Source organism: Callorhinchus milii, unplaced genomic scaffold (genome assembly GCF_018977255.1).
Source record: "Callorhinchus milii isolate IMCB2004 unplaced genomic scaffold, IMCB_Cmil_1.0 Scaffold1, whole genome shotgun sequence".
Lineage (NCBI taxonomy): Eukaryota > Metazoa > Chordata > Chondrichthyes > Chimaeriformes > Callorhinchidae > Callorhinchus > Callorhinchus milii.
In genome coordinates, this window is record NW_024704742.1 from 20,314,925 (window position 1) to 20,337,181 (window position 22,257).

At 40.1% G+C, this 22,257-nt stretch overlaps 1 protein-coding gene across 3 annotated transcripts in view; it reads right to left on the reverse strand.

Moving 5' to 3' along the window:
• Positions 1 to 22,257, reverse strand: part of fstl5 (follistatin-like 5) — a 297,390-nt gene that overhangs the window by 57,853 nt on the left and 217,280 nt on the right. For all 3 annotated transcript variants that reach the window (XM_007899184.2, XM_007899183.2, XM_007899185.2), the window contains 2 exons: positions 10,874 to 11,040; positions 85 to 205 (listed from right to left, as the gene is read on the reverse strand). In XM_007899184.2, the coding sequence (XP_007897375.1) occupies positions 85 to 205; positions 10,874 to 11,040 (288 nt within the window). The remainder of the gene's footprint in view (positions 1 to 84; positions 206 to 10,873; positions 11,041 to 22,257) is intronic.

A 22,257-nucleotide genomic window follows, 5' to 3' on the forward strand; every position in this document is an offset into this window, starting at 1 on the left:
TTGAAAATGCTTAAAATGACAGCGACCAATGTTTTATAGCAGAACTTTAATTCAGTTCATAGACATTAGTTCTTATCTACTTACCATTTACTTGCAAGATATGAGTCTGGTAAAGCTTTGCATAGCCATCTGCATGACAGCTATAGTTTCCCATGTGAGTTGTGGTTACCTTTGTTATATACAGGGAGCCATCATCTCCAAAATCCTGCATGGGGGAAAGTTCGAAAAACACGACAATAATAAGCCATTAAATAAGCTTTACTCGAAAAACAAACTGTTTATGAATAGAGTGAAAACTGGATTTCTGTATAACCATGCAAGTCTTTTTAAAAATAATTGGTAATGTAATTTGAAATGACATTGCTTGAAAAATGTCACCATATGGGATTCTGTTACACAGCATGCAAATCAGAGATAAACAACATATATCATGACTGTATTTTCGCAATAATGAAATGGCAAAGATGGAACCAAAGAATTTAAGAAAGGCTCAAGAATACTGGATTTCCCAGGCATCATAAATGCTGGTTTTCTGAAGCCAGGAATAATTTCAATATCAATTTTAAAGGGCAGGTAGGAGAAGCGAATTTTTAATGGTCAATATTTCACAAAATATATTGCGGGAGAAGATATGCATAAAAAAGAATGGTGATAGCTTCAGGGGCATTCGATCTAAAATCATTCACAGATATGGAAAAATATATTTTATTTTTAATTTGAATTTTTCACCTAAATTTCAGAGGTCAGCCACTGTAAATTCATTGCTTCATAAAATAGCGACAATATTGATAATAATCACTACCCTTCCTTGACCTAAAAGATTGAATTTCACAACAAAGTAATTTCTGAAAAAAAACATTTCCTCACCCATTTACTTCTGTTGGATACAACAGTATAAAGGTAACTCAGTCTTGCTCACCTTTTGTACAGAACCTTCAGATACCATCCCCTATACTCTTTCATATCTTTTTACCAGCCCTGCAATCCCATTAATTTGAACACTCAGAAGATCAGAAGATTCAACATTCAGGCCTTTCATGCTTCCAAGGTCCAAGGTCAATAGCTGAGCGTTGGGGGTGTGTGAGTGAATGAGTAAGTGAGTGAGTGGAAGAGGAAGCGAGGGAGGAAGGGAAGGAAGGAGCAAGGGAGGAAGCAATCGAGCAATTAATTTCAATATTATGATAATGCCATCGTAAAGATGGCTATTCTGTCTATTATGCCTATGCCATGCTAACTACCCATTAAAGCCATTTATTCTGATTCCATTTCCCTGCCTTTTCCCCATTTTTTTCATATCTTTAATTGAACTGGACACTTGCATAGTTTATTTGCAGCAACAACCCCAATTAATTTTACATAAGTTTATAACCCTGACATTTATCTTAGCAGCCTGGGTTTATAATACAGAGGAAACAAGCCAGACAAGCTAACAGCATAGATTGATGAAAAAATTATGAGTCAGAAACCAGTAATCTGTCATGGGTCAGTAATATCTCTCACACTGATACTTATGAGAATAGTTTTGTTAACTAATATCAGAAATGACACAACTGCAACAGGAGTTAGCTGTTGCAAATAGCTATTCTTATCATCGTTTTTCATTGTGAAAGAGCTAATTCCATTCCAACAGTCATGCAGACTAGTCAGTCATTCACCTCATGACTGTTTTGTGAAATCTTCTTGGTGTAAATGGTTGCTTTAATGCCTACAAAAAGCAGTCACTACACTTGACAGTAATTATCAGTGAACAACAAAACAACAACAAAATTACATTTATAGAGTGCCTTTCACGTCGGGAGGACGTCCCAAAGCGCTGAACAGTCAACTGTCGGGGCCTGAGCATGGGGGATGGGGGGTGGTGTAGGGGTGAGGGAAGCCAGAGAGGTGGGAGGGAGACCAAAGGCACGATCAAAGAGAAGGGTCTTGAGACCGGCCTTGAAGGATGCGAGGGAGGAAGCGAGGCGAAGGGACCGTGAGATGGAGTTCCAGAGAATGGGAGCAGAGAGGCTGAAAGCCCGGCCACTGATGAAGTGCATTGACATGATAGGACACAATATAAAATATAAGTTAAAATACAGCAAAACCAAGCAACAATCTTTGTTTAAAATTCTCAGAGAACAGATCTATAGCTTGTTGAGGATTTTGCTGATATCAGGGAAACTAAACAAAAAGCTGACAAGTAACTCAAACACCTTGAATGCACACTTAATACATAAGTGCCTTGCTAAATTGCTGAGTGGTTAACATTTCATCAGTGGAATAAGGAGGAGGAAAAGGCTATTGTGGTGTACTTAGAGCTGGAGTGCTGCTTTACGCATTGTGTATGTTGATTTTCTGCATGAGACTCTCCTTGACAGATCTGATTGCCAATCAACTAATATTGCCTTGAAGAGAATCCATCGTGGACAGAAAGCCTGCTGTACAATGAGGCTTGAGGAATAACTGGCGATGGCAAAGCTTGACAGATTTTATGTGAATTCAAAGGAACACTGTTATTGACTCCTACTTCAGCAATGAGAATGCTGACCGTTAGCTAAATTCTAACCAAACTTTCCATAACTACAGGCAAGCTGGGATTACAGAAACTCATGCAGGAATGTCACAAAGCGATGTGTGCAATGAGAGCCCAAGCAAAGAGCTGCGTGTGTGTCCTTGCTGTATGTAAGGAAATTGAAAAGCTAGATTGGAGACTGGACATAAGTTTACATTAGTCTAAATAAAACAGAAATCGTTGGTAACACTCAGCGGGTCAGGCAGCAGCTATGGAGAGAGGAAAGTGAGTTAACGACGATCACCTTTTGTTGAAATGGAGTAATTTATAAGGACAAACAGAGAAGGGGGCGGGGAAAGAAAGACAAAGAAAAAATTAGATGGAGGACAGTAGGTGATGAGATCAGAGGTGTTGATGATGCAGGACAAAAAAAGGCAATAGTGGGAAGATTACAGAAAGAAAAGATGTGCCTGAGACCCAGAATTGTTATAGAAGAAGGGGAGGGGGGAGGCAAGGCTGAGAGAAGATGGAAGTTGTGTTTAAGGTCTGAAGTCGTTAAAATCAATGTTGAAGCCAGACGGCTGAAAGATGCCTAGGAGGAAACTAGATGCTGTTCCTCAAGCTTGTGTTTGCTTCATTCGAACAGTGTAGGAGGCCATGGAAAGAGAGGTCAGAATGGGAGTGGAAAGGAGAATTAAAGGTTCCGTCTTCTAAAACAAACAAAAAATAAAAGAACATGACATAGAACAGGTAATCTCTTCTCTCTGGTCACCGAGTACTCATCCAGCACTGCACTACCCTTTATCTGATGCCAAAGTAAAATAAACACTACTCATCTATCTCTCGTAAATCTTTGAAGTGGAAGAATTCACCAACAGCATTGTGAACTATAGGTGGGATTTAAACCCATCTCAACTTCCGTCCGAGATTTAACACTGTATCTTAGACTTTGTCGCCTTGGGATGTCCTCCCGACATGAAAGGCGCTATACAAATGTAATCTTGTTGCTGTTGTTGTCGCCACACTTTTAGTAATCACTATAGTTTCAGATTAGTGAAAACAGGGAAAGCGGAAAACTTTGCCGCCCGCATATTTATCCGGACCAAACTCCGTACCCACTTCTCACCAGTTCTGACCAGGCTCCCCATCACTAAACGGATCGACTTCAAGATCCTCTCACTGATGTTCAAATTCCTTTACTCTCTGGCAGCTCCCTACCTCTCCGACCTCCTCACTCCCCAATCTACCACCCGGCACCTCCGCTAGACTGGCACCGACTTCTTCCTCGTCCCTCACACCATCCGCCTCACCATCGGAGATCATGCTTTCAGCCACTACCCCCCAAAACTCTGGAATACTCTCCCTCAATCCCCCTGCCTTGCCCTCTCTCCCTCTTTTCAAGTCCTCCCTGAAAATCTTCGACCGTGCTTACGGCCACCTCCCCATCCCAGGCTGGAGTCAGGCTCCACCACTTTATAATTGCAAGTTGTGTGGTTGAAAGGAGAACCCCTTTGTTTCAGGGATTATGATATTCTCTAGGTTTTCTTCTAATCAAAATAGTTAATTTGAATATGTTGTGGTGGGAGTCTTACACAAGCAAATCCTTCCGAATAAATAAATAGTCTCCCTGACTGACCAGTGCCTTGGGATGTCCTCCCGACGTGAAAGGCGCTCTATAAATGTAATTTTGTTGTTGTTGCTGTTGTAGTCGTCTGACTGTGTCTATCTTAATGCATGTGCAGCCATGAGGTGAGTGACCAATTAATCAGGAGAACAGTCGGCCATGATCTAACTCGTTTGCTGGGATAAAAGTGCAAGGCAGAGTAGGAGCTGGAATAGTGTCAGTGTGAAAGATGACAACTATAGCACTACACAAATTCAGGTTAGACACTTATTTACATACCATAAGTCATATGGTTTTACAACTGGTTCTTTTACCCTTACTCTTTTTATTCAAGGTGGTGGCAGCAGTCCTGGAACTGGCTCAGAATTTGACCTTATTGGTGGTAATAAAGCTGTCGAAACTTCTCCGGTAATCAACACATTTCAGCACATATTTGAAGCACAGATATCCTTTGGCTTCAGTGCTTGCCATGGTTTAATTATAGCATGTATACTCTTGCCAGTCAATGAGGTAATGCAAATTTATGCTCTCCTGTTGCGATCTATAATCCCGTGAATGATATTCCAATGCGCCTTCTGAAGTGCTCTACTTTGTGTATACAGCACTAGTCAGAGTGGAGTTGAAAGCCTCAGCAGGTTTTGCTTCGTTTGATTCACTACTTATTTGCAATGAGCTGCTGTGGCACTGACACCACGTTAACATAATTTACCATGGGAGAGCATTTGTTATTTTCGCTCTGAATAAAAAGGACATTACGGACAGATGGGCCTCTAAATTGCAGTGATTTGATTGGGTATGAGTAACAATAACATTATTGTTACTAAATAAATAAATACCAAATAAACAAACAAACAAACAAACAAATAAATAAATAAATAAATAAATGAATCCTTCCCCACCCCTAAGTTTGTCCTGTGGATACTTTACTTTGATTCGCCCACACAATACAGTCAATTCACATTATAGTATGCTTTGTGAAGCGCTTTGAAACGTCTCAAAGATGTGATAAGAAGCTATACAAAATCTAAGGATTGCTATTATTATACAAACTACTTCCAGGGTCAGATTTAGATGTATAGTATATCACTCTTTGTGAATTGCTCTTGCCAGGGACTAAGGAGAGCATTGTACAACTAGGCACATGAGCAAAGCACTCCAAACCAGCATCAAATGCTGATTACTTATTTAATGGTATTAAAGAATTGGGAGTGCAACTGGCTCTTTAATAGCATTGAAAAGCTTAACAACAGGCTAATGAGAGACAAAATAACACTTAAACTTGTGTTTTTAAAATTAAATGTTCTTTAAAAAAAAATCAGTTTCAGTATAAATTTGCAGATTTTTACTGTGATAGTTAAACAATTCAATGAGGTATTGTTAGAATAATGTGGAGTTCCACAGGGGTCTATTTTGGGACCTCTTTTATTTAACATCTTCATAAACGACCTGGAGCTAGGAGTCACAAGCACCAGTGGCTAAATTTGGAGATGGCACAAAGCTAATGAAGGTGGAAGACTGAAAAGATGATCAGAATAGATTAAGGAGGAATTGAACAATCTTGGGAATTGGGCAGATCGGTGGCAGATGAAATCTAATGTAGATGAATATAAAGTGCTTCACATGGGGACAAAAAATCCAGGAAGGGAGTATCCTACAACAGTGCGCATTCCTTCGCTCCACCAGGACTGGCCTCCTCCTTGTCCCTCGAGTCCTCCGCTCCACCATCGACGGCCTTGCCTTCAGCCACTATGCCCGAGGCTCTGGAACTCCCTTTCTCACTCCCTTTGCCTCATCCCCTCTCTTCCCACTTTCAGGTCTCAGCTGAAGACCTTTCTTTTTGACCGTGCCTTTGGTCAGCTTCCTCCCCTCCCTTGGCTTGGCCCCGGGATCTGCAACTGTGAAGTGCTTTGAAACACCGTCCGACGTGGACGATGCTATATAAATCCAAGTTGTTGTTGTTATTTAAATGGTAAGAAAATAATCTGTACGGAAAATGAAAAGGATCTGGGGATCCTGATTGACAATAAATTGAAGCTATCCCAACAGTGCTCGGTAGCCGTGAGTAAGGCAAACCAGATGCTAGGCTGTATTAAAAGAGCAATATTGAGCTGAAATATTGGGGCAATCCTGCCACTTTATAAATCACTGGTGCGACCCCATTTGGAATACAGTGTACAGTTTTGGTCACCGCAATATAAAAAGGATATTGCAGTGATTGAGAGGATACAGAGGAGGGCAACTAAAATAATTGAGGGGATCGAGGGATGGGACTACGATGAGCGATTCGATAAACTGGGCATGTTCACACTGGAGAAGAGGAGGTTGAGGGTTAATATGATAACGGTCTTTAAGATTCTGAAGGGAAAAGATAATTTAGACCATGATAAGCTGTTTTATCTTGTACTGAACAGTAGAACCAGAGGACACTGCCTGCGATTGAAGGTGGGTAAATTCGGAACAAATCTGCGGAAACATTACTTCAGTGAGTGAGTAGTAAACTTATGGAACAGTCTCCCTAGGGAGACGGTGGAAGCAGAAAATATCATTTGTTTCAAGAACGAATTAGATAGATTTCTGCTGGAGAATAATATCTCAGAATACAGGATATAGTTTGGGACACGACATGTCAACTGACTGTCAGGATGGTGGAAGGTGAACGAGATGGACCTTGGTCTTCTTTTGCCTAGCAAATTCTTATGTTTTTAATGTGCATAATTGCATCAAAGATACTGATTCTGCAGTTTCACCATTGATTTGATAATCCCATACAATAACTGGCTGTAGTGAATAGCCCAGTGAATTTTGTTTGCAATGAGTACTTTAGACTAAATAAACAACTTTTGTGCAACTATTTGGGTAAAATTGAATGAGAAAGTTTGTGTAAAATTGGCAAATGTGTGTGTTGTGTGGGGGGAGGTGGTTCTCACTACAATAGTGATTTGACAAAAATCTGGTAAAATTGCACTGAGCACTACACACTCTGCCTTTGGGAAATCCCACTATAATAATAATAATAATAATAATAATCCTTGCATTTGATATAGCGCTTTTCACGTCGGGAGGACGTCCCAAAGCGCTTCACAGAACACACTGTAAAGTGAATTGACTGTATATTTGTGGGCGAAAGCGGCAGCCAATTGCGCACAGCAATGTCCCACAAACAGTCGTAGATTGAAAATGACCAATTTATTATTGTTTTTTGTTTTGGAGGGATTATTATTAGGCGTGAGGAGTAAGGAAACTTGCCCAAGGTTTCGCCCTGCCTGGAATTGAACTCAGGTCTCTCGCTTGCAAAGCGAGTGCTCTAACCACTGAGCTACAGGACTCCACTAATGGTTGACATCACAAAAGTGATAGGTATAATACTCACTGGAATTCTTCCCCAAAGGTTAAGGTATGATAAAATCCCCAACACCATAATACTGGAGTTTTAAATTACAGGAGTTATAAAAAGGAATATTACTTTAGTGTTACAGTGGAAGTGTTATGGTTAATCCTCTAGAACTCTGCTTGGATGCCAACCTCAGTTCTAGGAAAACAGAAGCAGGTAGCGATTCAGCCCATCAAGCTAGTCCCAGCAGTTTATTAGATCTTGGCAGATCTTTTAATCCCAATGTCCTGTCCTTTCAGCCTAGCCCACAATATCTTTACCCAACTATCCATCTACCTTTCAAGTATCCCTATTGATTCTGCCTCTGCAGCTTTCTGGGGCATAGAGTTCCACAACTTCATCACCCATGGATGAAGAATTGCCTCCCAACCTTGGTTTTATTTTCTTGGTTCTGATTTGAAGTCATCTTGGCTTTTCTCCCTTGTCTCTCTGCCAGAGGGAAGAGTCACTCACTTTGCAACCTGTCAATTCCTTTCATTATTGTAAATACATCAATCAAGTCACGACTTAACCTCCTGTATTCTGAGGAATATAACCTCAGTCTACCCGGCTTCTCATTATTGCTAAACCCCTTCAAGTTTTAATTTAGGGAACTGCTATTAGACTCTCTCCAAGGTGGTATATCCAAGTACACAATAATGCAAATAACTGGAGAAGGCCCTCCTTACTTTTATATTCAAGGTCTTGTAATAAATATCAGCATTCCAAATTGGGCAGTTACATCTCAGCCCATTTCTTGATCATTTTATTGCTATTGGTTCTGCTTCTGTGCAAAATAAGCATTACAGTTATTATTTCTCTGTCTGTGTTCAGTTTACACCACCAGCTCCCCCTACCCCTTCTGTTAACATCACACAAAACCGGTGAGTGGGGCTCGCTGAACCTGGGCGCTGATCTCCATGCTACTGCTTCGCTTTGTTTAATGTGGAGACCAGCTCTCTGCTTGAATGGATCTCTTTCCTTTCTGATGTCGACCACTGATGGGATTTCACAGAGGTGCTGTGCTTGACATTAACTGCAACTTTTCCCCTCTTCTGTCAAGTCACCGTCATGGTGCGAGCCACCAACTCCCCCTACCCCTTCTTGTATAGTGCCCTGGGACGTCTTTCCGATGTGAAGGACGCTATTCAAGAGTAACTTGTTGTTGTTGCTAACTTCACACAAACCATCTTTGCCCAAACAGCTGCATAAAAGTTACGAAGTATGAAGATCATACACGCAGCAATGGAGTGACATTGTCAGGCAGCATAGGCAATACGTGATCAGTGCTACAATATATAAATATCTGCCTGCCACACAAAGTGGTGATAGAGTGCTTTGGTTGTACATAAACTGCAACATTTGTTCTGCCACTGACAAGTCAGAGGCAACATAAGTGAGTGTATGGGGTGGATAGAGTGGGTTAAACTAATTATATTGCTGATATCAATATCGTCATGATCTGATCCATCTTGAAGCCTGTCTGTACCACTCACTATAGCTTCATTAATAAGTTTGCGACCATTACTGATAGACTTACACGCTTCAGTGGAAACAAATTAGAAGTTCTGAATGGGAACTTTACTTTTCATCGTCTCTGAATCAACATCAAGTTTCTGCCTTGACTGGTGCAGTATTACATTTATTATATTTTGAACAATAGAGGGATTTAGACCTGCCCTAATTAGATTGACAAACCTTTGCTTGCTTCTTCTCCAGAGCAAAAATCAAAGTATATCCAATGCTTCTAGAAAATCATGCCAATTTTATCAGCCAATTCAATGTTGTGTGGATCCGATATTTAGATAGATATTCTAGAGTAATTATTTGAAATGAAGTTAGTGAGGGCATCAGATAATAAAAATGTCTTCAGTGTGGATGTGATATTGAACTGAAGATTGAAAATGTGCATAAAGCAGATTTTATGCTTTGGTGTGCTTAAATGTAAACTGTCTTGTTAACACTTGAAAGCCTGTGATACTGAATGGACTAAAGCAATGGGATTGACATTAATATCCGAGGATCATGCAATCACCGTTACTTAATCACTTTTGACATGAATAAAGCAATGGGTCAATACGACTAAGGATTTCAAATAGGTTCCCGGAAAGATTTGGCAGTTGAGTGCGACATCTTGCTGTATTGGGAAGTGTCCTGGCCAACATAAAATTGGTTGCTCATTCCACGGCTGTCTGCGGGACATGGCCATGCGCAACGACTGCCACATTTCGTCCACAAAATACACATTCAATCCACTTTACAATATATCCTGTGAAGCGCTTTGAGGTGTCTCAATGATGTGAGAAGGCGCTATATCAAATACAAGGATTATTATTATCAAGTGACATTATAAGAAAGCACACTTTTTTTTACAGCTAAACAAATACATAGGATGGGATGCGTTAACAAATTATATTGCTGATATCAATATCACAGTAATCCAGCATGAAGTTCTCATTGTAGCTTTTGTAATACATTTGTGACTATTAAGTTTGTGAAGCAATTCCTGAGCAATTCATGAGTTTCGCCCACAAAATATAGTCAATTCACTTTACAGTATATTCTGTGAAGTGCTTTGAGACTTCTTGAAGACGTGATAGGGCTATATCAAATACAAGGTTTATTATTATGAGAAAACTTGTAGTTGTATAGAATTGTTCAGATAAGAGGAAGCCTCAAAACAATGTGACCATTGGACTCTGAGCAAAGGTTGGAGAAATTTTAAGGTGATCCTTGGCAAAGTGAAAGAGATGTTTTCAGGAGATTTACGAAAGCTGAGAGTGTGTTAGCAAGGCACATGATTGAATCAGAGTTCCTAGGGATAGGGCAGCAGAGACTGAAAGCTTAGACCGAGGGAAACATGAACTGTAAACAAGAATCAGAAGAGCAGAGGCTGGACTATTCACAAATTGTTTCCTCCCGCTCTTTCTCACCAGTATATTTTAATTCTTTTACTAACCTTTTCTTCCATTTTGTTTCAACTTTGAAAGCTGTTACTTCCTTTTTACTTCTACTGCCCTATTTCCACTCTCTATTTTAGTGGAGTAAACAACTAGGATTGTTTGTTGTATGTTGGATTTCTATCCTTTTCCTTATCTTTTGTTTTGGTCAGAGTGTCCCACTAAATACTAATAAGGTACTTTGTCTACGTGCTATCTATTGGAAATCAATATTGTAAATCAATCAATCCATGTACAAATTAACACACAGTGTTTCAGATTATTATGTTCACTAAACAAACCCACAATACAACTATCGTGGTCAGATAACTGGGATTGGAAATGAATGAATGGACAATATCTAATTCAATGTAAAATTCAGTTCTCAATTGTTGAGCATTAACAGACAAAGCAGAGAGGTAATATCTTGCGCTGATTTCATTACTTACACTTATGTCTTCAAGATCCAGATTGTTGAGAATAATGTTGTTGCGTTTCCAGATTATTGGAGGCCTCAAGGTTCCCTGAATGGAACATGTCAAGACGGCACTCTGCCCCACCGTTGCTGTGGTGACAATCACTTTCTGATCTTCTGCCAGGCTCAGCTGAACCACCTCTGGAAGAAGAAAATTGTTTATGGGATTCATTAGCATTGCCTGTCCACATAATTAAAACGCTCTAATACACTGCATATCAAAAAGACCTTTGAAAAGTCTGCGTGACATTTTCCACTACTTGAAGAAAAGGTTTCTTTGGCATTTTCAGCACCGTGACAGACAAGTATCATTTGTGAAAGTACAATAGTAATGTGCTTCAGATGTAGATTTACTTTGAGGTGCGGAGGAGCGGAGAAATTAATTGTCAATGCTTTTGCGATTCAGCAGATTTGAGGCACAGGAAGTCTGAAATTACACTCAGTCTTACCTCGTAGGATTATTGTATCTGAAACCTTCTTAAAGCGTAACAGAGTGCAGAATTGTGGAAAATTCTTAAATTCAGCCATAATTTGGAAGCTGGGTTTCCTCCAATTCTTAATTCCCAATTTAAGACTGGATTTAATATTTTTTTCACAGTCCTGTGCAACCTTATATTTTAGGATAGTCTTTTGTTTTCAGTCAAGTAAAGGCATGAAAAGTCTGACAAACGATCAGAAAACAAAAAGCCAGCTGTAAATTGGCCTTTGCCAGCATTCAGGATTTTCCCAATTTCTTTCAATGAATTTGATACAGAGGTCGCTTTTAATGCACTGACTTCTCATTTGTCAACAGAGCACCACGCTGTGAATCCCAATAGTCCTTTTATTGTACCCTGACCAAGAGTGAGAGAGAAGTACTGGAAGAGCTTTCCTAGAAACAAATGCAGTTTTCAAAGTCTGTGTAACTTAAGTTTCTTGGAGTGCGAAAAGTTGTTCAGGGGAAAAAAAATGTTTGGTGCCAAAGAGGAAACCAAGCATTGGTACAGCCCTAGCACTCCAACGCAGTGTCAGAGATGCCATTCTTCAGGTGAGACATTAAATCGAGGTTCCAAATGTCTGTTCAGGTGGACATTATGATCCTGTGGCACTACCCAAAATGTGAAGGGGGTATCTCCTGGTTTCCTGGCCAACAATCTCCCAGATAAGTTTGGCCATTTACTTCATAACTGTCTGTGAAATATTCCTGTGTGTAAATTGGCCATTTTGTTCGCTGACAAATACACCGTTGCTACATTTTACACTAAATCATGTGAAGCGCTTTGAGACATTTTGTTATTTTGAGACATGTGATAAAGCTCTGTACCTGTAAATGCAAGGAATATTATTATTATTATTGTTATTCTTATCTTGGAGGTTACTTTGGAAATGGAGGAGCTGTGAGATTTCCATTTGAGATCAGAGGAGATGGTAAGGCCAAAAATGTCAGGTGGAAGAATACATTAAATCATTAACCAATATCCATCCAGTGAAACAAAAACTGCCTCAATTCTTAAGTCAGTGAATTCTGAAACCGTATTCATATACAACCCTATTCAAACAAATCATTTCAACCTTCGCTGCTTTTAGTTCACAGAAATAATTGAAACTGCTGGAAATATTAAATACCAAGGAAATTCTAAGATTATTGCAGGTTGAATTACTTTTTATTTATGGAACATAATTCATTAACTAATGAAAGTTAGAGATGGACAGTCATGAATAAGAAGCTGTGTTGCAGAGTTAGGTTAAGGTTTAGTGACGTAATGTAAGAGTTGGCATCAACTATTTTTAAAATATATTAAGAAAATACTAAATATTATTAATAATTTTTCTTCATACTTGTTAAGCTGCTTTGCTAGGTGATACACGTAGTGTAGACTGAAATGTAGTCTCATTACTCTTTCAATTGAACAATCTGGTTTTTAGTGTGTAATACAATACCTAATGCCATGGGATTCAGGTAACAAAATTAACATTTTGTGGCTCAAGGCTTATCTTAGATTTGGTCTTAATCCATTTTGTTGGATCCAGCAGCTGACTTTACTAACCACTTAGTATGCTTGCAAATGGCTTATTTTATTTTCTCTAAAGTCAGCACTAAAGATGCCAAACAGAAGTGATATAGCTTCAAAGTGCAGAAACAAATCACTGCTGGCACTCTTCATCTAGGCTGTAAATTTCCAAAGGGGAAAAAGACCTTGGAGACTATTGGAATCATAAAAAAGGGGAGACACGGCTTTGCTGTTTACTTCCTGAATACTGTTGCCTAATATTTGCACAGTACAACACTAAAATCAAACTATAATATACCTCCACCTGCCACAGTTTCCACAAGTATTATCAACCTTATACTCAAGCATTTCTGATTAGGGCTTTTGTTGACAATTAAGCTAAAGGTTCTATTAAATATTTACACTGATTTACTTCGAAGAATATAAAAAACATTCAATATTTGGCACAAACAACATCTGAAATTCACAAGTAAGAACCAAGTTCCCAAGAGTTCCAATTAATTAAAATTGATCGCAATAAGATCAAAAATTCGATTAATGCTGAATTACAGTAAAACTCACATAAATCGTATTAGTCGGGACCATAAGTTATAATAACTTTTAATATGATTTACGCAAAGTCTGAGTTGCAGGTCAACTTGTATAAATTGTACAAAATCTGATTTAATCAATGACCTACAACAACAACAAGATTCCATTTATAGAGCACCTTTCACGTCGGGAGGACGTCCCAAGGCGCCATACAGTTGGGTCAGGACTCAAGCGGGGGGAAATGGTCAGGGTGAGGGGAGGGATGGGAGGGGGCGAGGAGGGGATAGAGAGTTGAGAGAGGAGCTGAAGGCTCAGTCAAAGAGAAAGGTCTTGAGACCAGCCTTGAAGGAGGAAAGGGAGGAAGCAAGACGAAGGCACTGGGGGATGGAGTTCCAGAGCCTAGGGGCTGAGAGGCTGAAGGCCCAACCACCGATGGTAGGGCGGTTGGGGCGGGGAATGTGGAGCAGACCGGAGTCAGAGGAACGGAGGGTATGGGCAGGTAAGTAGGGGGATAGTAGGTCAGAGACCTACACTGCACGAGGCATAATTCAATGCAACCGGAAGTGAGCATTGGGCCAGGTTGCTGTCAATCAGACCTGGATTAAAGGTGGGCAAATAAAAGGTATGAGCGGTGTGAAAGTAGCAACAAAGCGAAGGAGTGGGTAAGGCAAGGCACCATTGACAATGACAGTGACTCTGAACATTAACATCATGACTAAAGTTTGTGAGGAAGTCTTACAGTAGTTACATACATAAACATACTTCTGCTCCCCTAACATTTCATTGGATCTTCTAGCCTGCACCCACCCCCCCCCCCAACGTAATACAACCTGCTTCCATTGCCACTGTATTGTGATTCCTCAAACAGGGAATCAGTTATGAGCTGGGGGTTTCTGATGGCTCAACTAAAGATTTACTGGGGGAAAGGAATTAAATTCATTAATAGAGGCACGTAGTAGAAGCAAAACAATCAGTTGTACTGTATGTCATATAATTTTAACACATACTTCATCCATTCAGTAGTACTAAAGGCTAGATCATCTAAACTTGAATTAAAAAGTTTTAATTCTGGATTCAAAGTAAAATTGAGAAGCCTGAAAAAGTTCACTACTAAATTTGCTATTTTGCTACTGATCCAGTTCAAGAACTCCCTCTTTGACTGCATCATTAGTCATCTTCTCATCCCAACCCCACTTTGGCCTCTACGCTTCCCAAATCCAGCTCCCCCCGTCCTCCTGACATGAAAGGCACTATATAAATGCAAATTGTTGTTGTTGTAAATTGTCCCTGTCCATCTATCTATCTGATTCCCTGTGCACGAATTTAATAATTGCTTGGAAAACTTAGCTCAGTTAATTAAGCACATCGAATTGCTGTCTGCAATCTAACTGTGGCATAAGAAAACAGAATAAATTGGAGAGAGAAGTATAGACCAGATGGTCAACACACTAGTACTGAATTTCATTTCCTGAGAATGGCACACAGAAAAAAAATGTGTGACTCCCTCTAGTTCAAAGAGTTCATCCAGTAAGCTAAATCAACCATACAGACTGAGAAGATACCAGATTACAATGCTGATATGTATTGAGCTCATTGATCCTGGTGGTAGAAACTCTATAATTGGCCTCACTGGTGTGGGTTGATTTGTATCCTCACTATACTCTATTAACAATGTGAATCAAGAACCACATACGCGCATTTTTTGCCGCATTTGTATTTTGTAATCAATTTCCAAGCACTTTACACACTTGCTGTCCTGACAGACTGCCTGTTGAACATCAAGACTTGGATGAGGGCAAATTCCCTACAGTTGAATGTGAACAAGACTGAGGCCCTCCTGATTCGCTCGCGCCAGCGCCTCAGCACCTCAGGCTCTGTCAGCATCAACCTCCATGGTCACACACTATAACTCACCGCCAGTCAGGAACCTAGGTGTCTTGTTCGAAGCTCAACTGTCTTTTCTTCCCCACATCCAAGCCATGACCCGCTCTGCCTTCCCTCACCTCCATAACATCGCCCGACTCCACCACTACCTCACCCCTCAGGCCACTGAAACGCTTGTTCATGTCTTCATCACCTCCAGACTCGACTATGCAAATGCTCTGCTTGTCGGCCTTCCCAACTCCTCCCTCCACAGGCTGCAGATAATCCAGAACTCTGCAGCCCGTGTCCTCTCCCGCACCAAACTCCATCACCCCATCTCCCCCACTCTCACCTGACTCCATTGGCTCCCTGTCCTTCAGAAGATCCAGTTCAAGATCCTGGTCCTCACATACAAAGCCCTCAATGGCCTCACCCCACCCTACCTCTGTGACCTTCTAACCCCCTACCAACCTGCCCATTCCCTCAGCTCAGTCGGCTCTGGCCTCCTCCACGTCCCCCGACCCACCCGCCCCACCATTGCCGGGAGCGCCTTCAGCCACTCTGCCCCCAACCTCTGGAATTCCATCCTCCAGTCGCTCTGCCTCTCCCCCTCCTTAGCCTCCTTCAAATCCCACCTCAAGACCCTCCTCTTTGACCATGTCATCAACCACCCCTCTTCCCCTTCCCTTCTCCCCCCCCCCGACCCTAGCTCGGGCCTGAAATGCTGTACTCTGTCCAGCGCCTTGGGATGTCCTCCCAACGTGAAAGGCGTTATACAAATGTAATCTTGTTGTTGTTGCTTAGACCCCATTTTACACAGAATTGCATAGAACACAGCACAAAAACAAGCACTTCAGCCCAACTAGTCTGTACCAGTGCTTATACTCTACATATACTTGCAACCCTCCTAATGCCTTTAGCCTTCTATTCTTATCTCCCTCATGGAAACATTAAGGTTCCTCTAAAATACATTGATGTTTTTTGCTTCAAATAAATATGCCTTTGAGTTGTAGGAAATGGCTGGGACCTGGACATCACCATACATTAGAAGCTGTCCTTCTCAGAAACACTTCAGCTGGATAACAACCTATTCAGCATCATTACTGAGAGAAGCTCAATATCGTTTCTGTTGACCTACTTATGCTACATTGCAGTTCAGAATTCACCTAAAATAGCATTCCACCAAAAGCTTCAAGGCATTCCCCATTGTACATTTCATATATTTTGAAGGATATCTAACATAATAGATGGCAGCAAATGTATGTAGTACTAAGATTGCTTAAATTTACTAAATTCGTTGAAGAAAGTCTTATAGATTCAATCTCAAGACAAGTCAGGTACATTGAAGATGATTTTCCCCTTCAAATACTGCCCTTTCCTACTAAGGATCAAGAGTAGTTGATGGACTTCAAAGTGCACATGTCAATGATGTTCATTCACTTTAACCTTAGAATTGCCTTTTCCTTTGCGGTGTTAGCTGAGTGAAATATTTGAAGGCTCAAAAGCTTAACTTAAACACCACTATTTCACCACTAAATAGGCAAGGTACACAAAGCTTTCAGTGAGCCAGTCTTGCAAAATAGAACAGTAGGGCAAAATGAATTATCACAAAACAAGACAATCAGTGGATAAAATAAAGGGAAATCATTATTGTAGTAATTGGAAGTTCAGTGTTAATGTCACAATTGTTTGTTATTTATGCGTTGATGACACAGAGCACGCAGGTGGTCAGCACCCACTTTGACATATCACTGCCTGCAAAACCAAAAGAAGGGCAGAGCAGAATAAATTCACCCCATAAACTCCAAAGTATATAGTTGGGAAAATAACAGACAGATAGGAGCAATTGCAAGTCTGTGATCTCACCTTGGGACTCAAAAGACTGATAATCTAAAGCTACACAAATTCTGACATGACCTCAATAGTTGAAGAGATCACCATTTGTAAATCACTCTCACATAACCCTATTTTTAATAAAACAGAATTGTTTGATGTTACTGGCCTTTCATACCTACAATGCTGAGGACAACAAAATTCTTAGAATTTCAAGTAAGGAGTTTCAAATTGCATTAAATTAATGTTATTGCTTAACAGAATTTCTTATGAGGAAATCTATACCAATTTCTATGGACCACAAGATTGCTCCTTCAGCAATAGATCACGTGGGAGCTGCATTCTTGGAGTTGCCGTTTCAAGTCCGGTTACTGGCAAGAGCCTCTTGTGTGACTCAGATTCCTTATCAAGGAATCTTGTTAAGAAATATATAATAATAAACCTTGCATTTGATATAGCGCCTGATCACATCTTCAAGACATCTCAAAGTGCTTCACAGAATATACTGTAAAGTGAATTGACAGTATTTTTGTGGGTGAAACGTGGCAGGCAATTGCGCACTGCAGTGTCCCACAAACAGTTGTGGATTGAGTGACCAAATTATTATTATTTAATTTAATTTATTTAACTTTGAAGGTATTATTACCCCAGTAAAGCGACTCGCCAATCGACTAACAACCGGGTTCCTACTTACTGCTAGTTAAACAGAGGTGTGTGGAGTAAGGAAACTTACCCAACGTTTTGCCCTGCCGGGAATCTAACCCAGTCCTCTCGTAAGGGAGGTGAGTGCTTTAACCACTACGCTACAGATATGGCAAATTTACTCACTGTATTGCCCCTATAAATTTTTAGCTTACTGAGAAATAAATGGCAAATGTGGTTGCATGAATGGACACTGAACTTGATGTTTCTGAGAATTGTTATATTTGCTGGATTTGCAAAGAATATGCCTAAACTACCAATGATTGTTAATAAAAGAGAGGCATCTGAATGTGAGATTACAGAGAGGTATCTGTGTGATATTACAGAGAGATATCTGTGAGTGATAAGAAAATGTGTGGCTCCTGAAATAGAAGGAATAAACTCATGAGATAACAATGTTCTGAAAGGGTTTTCTTTCAAATTTAAGCTTAAATTCTTTCCACGCACAGCTCCTAAAATCCCCACTCCTTGTATTGCTAATAAAATATATTCTGGAGCATTACCACTTCCATGTATAAATATAAATCAACAAGAGAAGTTTAGTATTAATCCCAGCATTAATTCATTCCATTCTAAACCTGCAGTGAACGCACTGAACTACTTTTAATTCCTTACAGCAAAAAAAGCCCTTGGTTACAAATAATCGCCTTAAGAGAGCCCAGTATGTTCAAGAAGCAGAACAGACTGGATCCTGTCTATCATAGATTGTAAACCAGCACGTGCGCTGTTCTTGTATATTCCAGTCATGAATTTATCAGATTAAAACTAAATAACAGAATGCCGGCCACAGCAAACCTGACATTACAGTAAAACAGTTACCAGATGGGTTAACCAATATTTTCATAGCAAAGCTGAATGTAATGTTACATTCCCTTGCTCTTGGTTATACATAATCTTTATCTCATGACCCCCCAAAATTAAAACGTGTTTTCCCTTTGTCTATAAGTAGGTAAACTGGCGAGGTTAGATTCAAAGATGTCTAATCCTTTGTGAAGACTGTTCTAATGATTTGTTCAAACATGAGACATACATACCACCTGAGGCATCACTATCAAAATACAGTGGAAGCCGGTTAAGCAGGATACATCAGGGGCGGACTTTTTTTGTCCGGTTTAAGCATCGTCCGAGGTTAACCAAAATACCATTACTTCTTCCCACCCAGCAGAGGAGCTCCTCCCTCACACTGCCATTCCCATTGGACGGAAGGGGCCCATTAGCGGTGGCCAGAGGTGATTGACAGCCTTGGAGCTGCTTGTAAATGGACAGGCTCCAGCAATTCACGAGCGGCTCCAGCTGTCAATCAGTCGAGATTTGACTCCTCCCATTCCCTCCCTCGTTTCTTCCCCATTTCTCCGCACCCCCCACTCACTGATCGACAGCCCAAAGCCGCTTGTGAATGGCTGGAGTCCACTCTCATTCAATCGTAATTTGACTCCTCACATCTCCATCCTGGAGCTAGTCATGGCTGAATGGAGCCACTTGAGACCCAGAAGGCCGAGTGAGTACATTCAACGGTGACTAGCGTGGCATTTTGTTTGGATTAACCTGATCATTGCACAAATTAACCGGCATATTTAAAACAGGTAAGAATTCAAATGAATCGGGGCCTGGGGTTTTGTCCAATTTACTTGAGGTTAACCGGCTTCCACTGTAGTTGGAATGTATGTGTTCAGTGACATTAGGTTTATTTGCAACAGATGTGTAACTCGAACAGAAACATCTCTTCCAACCAGACTAGTACCTGTAAGTCTGTCAGATCAAATTTGGAGAAGGGTTAACAGAAAGAATTATTTAGGCAATTACAAAAAAGGTAGCTCATCCCAACATGTAAAAATCTAACACCACAAAAACAATATACGACTCGTGTCAGGAGTCAATAGCAAAGCATCGAAAATAAAATGTAAGATTGCAACAAAAGCTTTGGCATCTTACCTGGATACATTTTTTTTTAGCTGCTGACCAAGTTTCTGCAAAAGTGTACACAAAAACCTGAAAAATACATCCCTGCCCTAAATTTAGAATTTCCAATACAAAATGATTGAAGTGGATGATGGCATGTGAAGTGCAGCTGAACAGATGCTCAGAAAATCCTACTACGTAAACTACTTACGTAGAAGGATTGGGTCCTGTCCTTATGCAGGAGCTATAAAAAGGACACTGCTTGGCTGAAATGAACAACCCTGACTTTGACTTTGACCTTGCCCACAATAGGAAGAGCAGGGAGTACAGCACTTTAAACGATGAGCATGGAAAATGAATGATGGAAAAGGAACGATGGCAAGCTAGAGTAAATAGTACCGACTTATTTAAGAGGTCAGAAGAATAAAATACATCAAAGCAACGACCTGTCATGTTACAACTTACAGAAATTATTGCTGAAATGAACTCAGCAATTTATTTACACCATTGACTTCTTGCCTAACCTGCATTTATCAGCAATCTCTGAATGACAAAGGTGTACTTGCATACTGAATGTTACACCGTGGTTTAGAATGTATAATATTATAGTTTCGCAACCACACAGTCTGCATTTGGTCCTGTTATCCACAAGCTGTGGAGTACATAAATTAAAGCTATGTTCGCAATAGCTCTTCAAAATGCATTCTGCCAGAAAGCTCCTACTCATGTGTAACTTCTTAACTGGAATGAACAGGGACATGGTTGGAATACAGATATACAGATAAAGGCCATACACAATACACTACCATGAAACCAAGTACTGAAAGCTGGAGGTGACCGAAACTAACAGTGTATTTTATTTTTTGCAAGTCTTAAACTGTCCAATCTGATGACTGATGTGTCTGATTAATCTAATCCATATCTGAAGTAAGAATAAGGAACTCTCTCTACTGTTCAGAAACTGAACAATGCAATATTCTGGAATAAATTCCCAGGGTTTTCAGATGAGTTTTGTTGTAATTTGACCCCAATAATTTACAGAGCGGGAAAAGCAGAGAAAAAATAGTGAATTGCATTCATACAAATAACACACAATAGAACTTGTAGTTTCACTTTCCTGCACGTTGCCAACTTCTATCATGTAGTGTTAATTACCAACCTGTCTTAGTCGGTAGCAGTCTCACCTGCGTGAGAAGGAAGTGAGTTCAAGCCTCATGTCAGGACTTTGAGCTCATAGTTCAGGTTTAGCCCCACTGCAGCGCTGGAGGATACCTACATTGTCACAGGTGCCAGTCTTTGGATGAGAAGGGACCAAAAAAAACAACTGAGGATCGATCTGCTTGTTTAGCTGGATGTGAAGATTCCATGGGACTGTTCAAAATGAGAAGGGAGTTTTTCCCGATGCCTAGCCAACAATCCCCCAGATAAAATTGGTTATTCACTTCATGTGTGGGGCATCACTGTGTGCAAATTAGCTGCCTTGTTCGCCTACAAATAGTCACTACACTTTTTCCGTAAATCCTTTGAAGTACTTTGCAACATTTCATCGATATGATAGGGTGTTATATCAAATCAAAGGCTTGTTGAGTATCCTCTATTCATTTCCTTTTGTCTTTTTTTTCTGCCTCATCACTTCTTCTTGTTTCTCTCCCCTCCACTGCTTTTCTCTGCTCAGAGACCACTGATTTAGATGTCAGTAAGAGAGTTGAAATGCTACGAAAGGACCAGGGAAAGAAGATAATAAAACAATAGCAGGGAGAAAAATATAGGAAAGGAAAGTGGTTAAAAAACAAGAGAACAATAGTAGATTACAAACCACTGAAATCAGTGTTTGTGTAAAAGTGAACTACTTCAAAAAAGTCACTCATTTGTGGATTGGACGAGAATTCAAAAGGAAAGATGAACAGAGACAATTGTGGAAGTTAGTTGCTTCTGTGCATGAACGCTAAGAATGAAGTCTGTGCTACTCATTAGCTGATACAAGAAACTGGTGAATCCTCTTCCAGTGTTTCCTTCCACCCAAAACCACTGCTGGATTCATATCTCATCTACATATAGTACTAAAATAATCCTTGGATGTTCCAAAAAGTCCCACAGGACACATTGTAAAATAAGCAAACTATTGCAGTTTTTCTATGTTAAAGGAATTATTTTACTGCTAAAAGCAAACTGAAAGGATCATTATTTTGGCACTAAATTGATGACCTTATTACATTGTATTGATAGTATGCTGTAGCAAATGATGAACAGATTTTCCCCATTGACAATTGAACTGTTGAGAATATAAGAAACAAAAACACAGAATGAGAAAAGGGTGTCTGTCTCATTAGTTCCACAAGCTGCATGCAATTTATTAAAGCATTTGTATGCAGTTTATACTGCACATATTGTGGCAAAATCACTCAGTTTTTTTTTGCAATCAATTGCTGTCAAATATGAACAGAACCTGAGGCAATGTGAATTACATTGTAAGCATGCTCCAAAAAACAGGAGAATAAATAATACATCCTGGCTTGATTTCGCTAATGCTTTGCTTGCC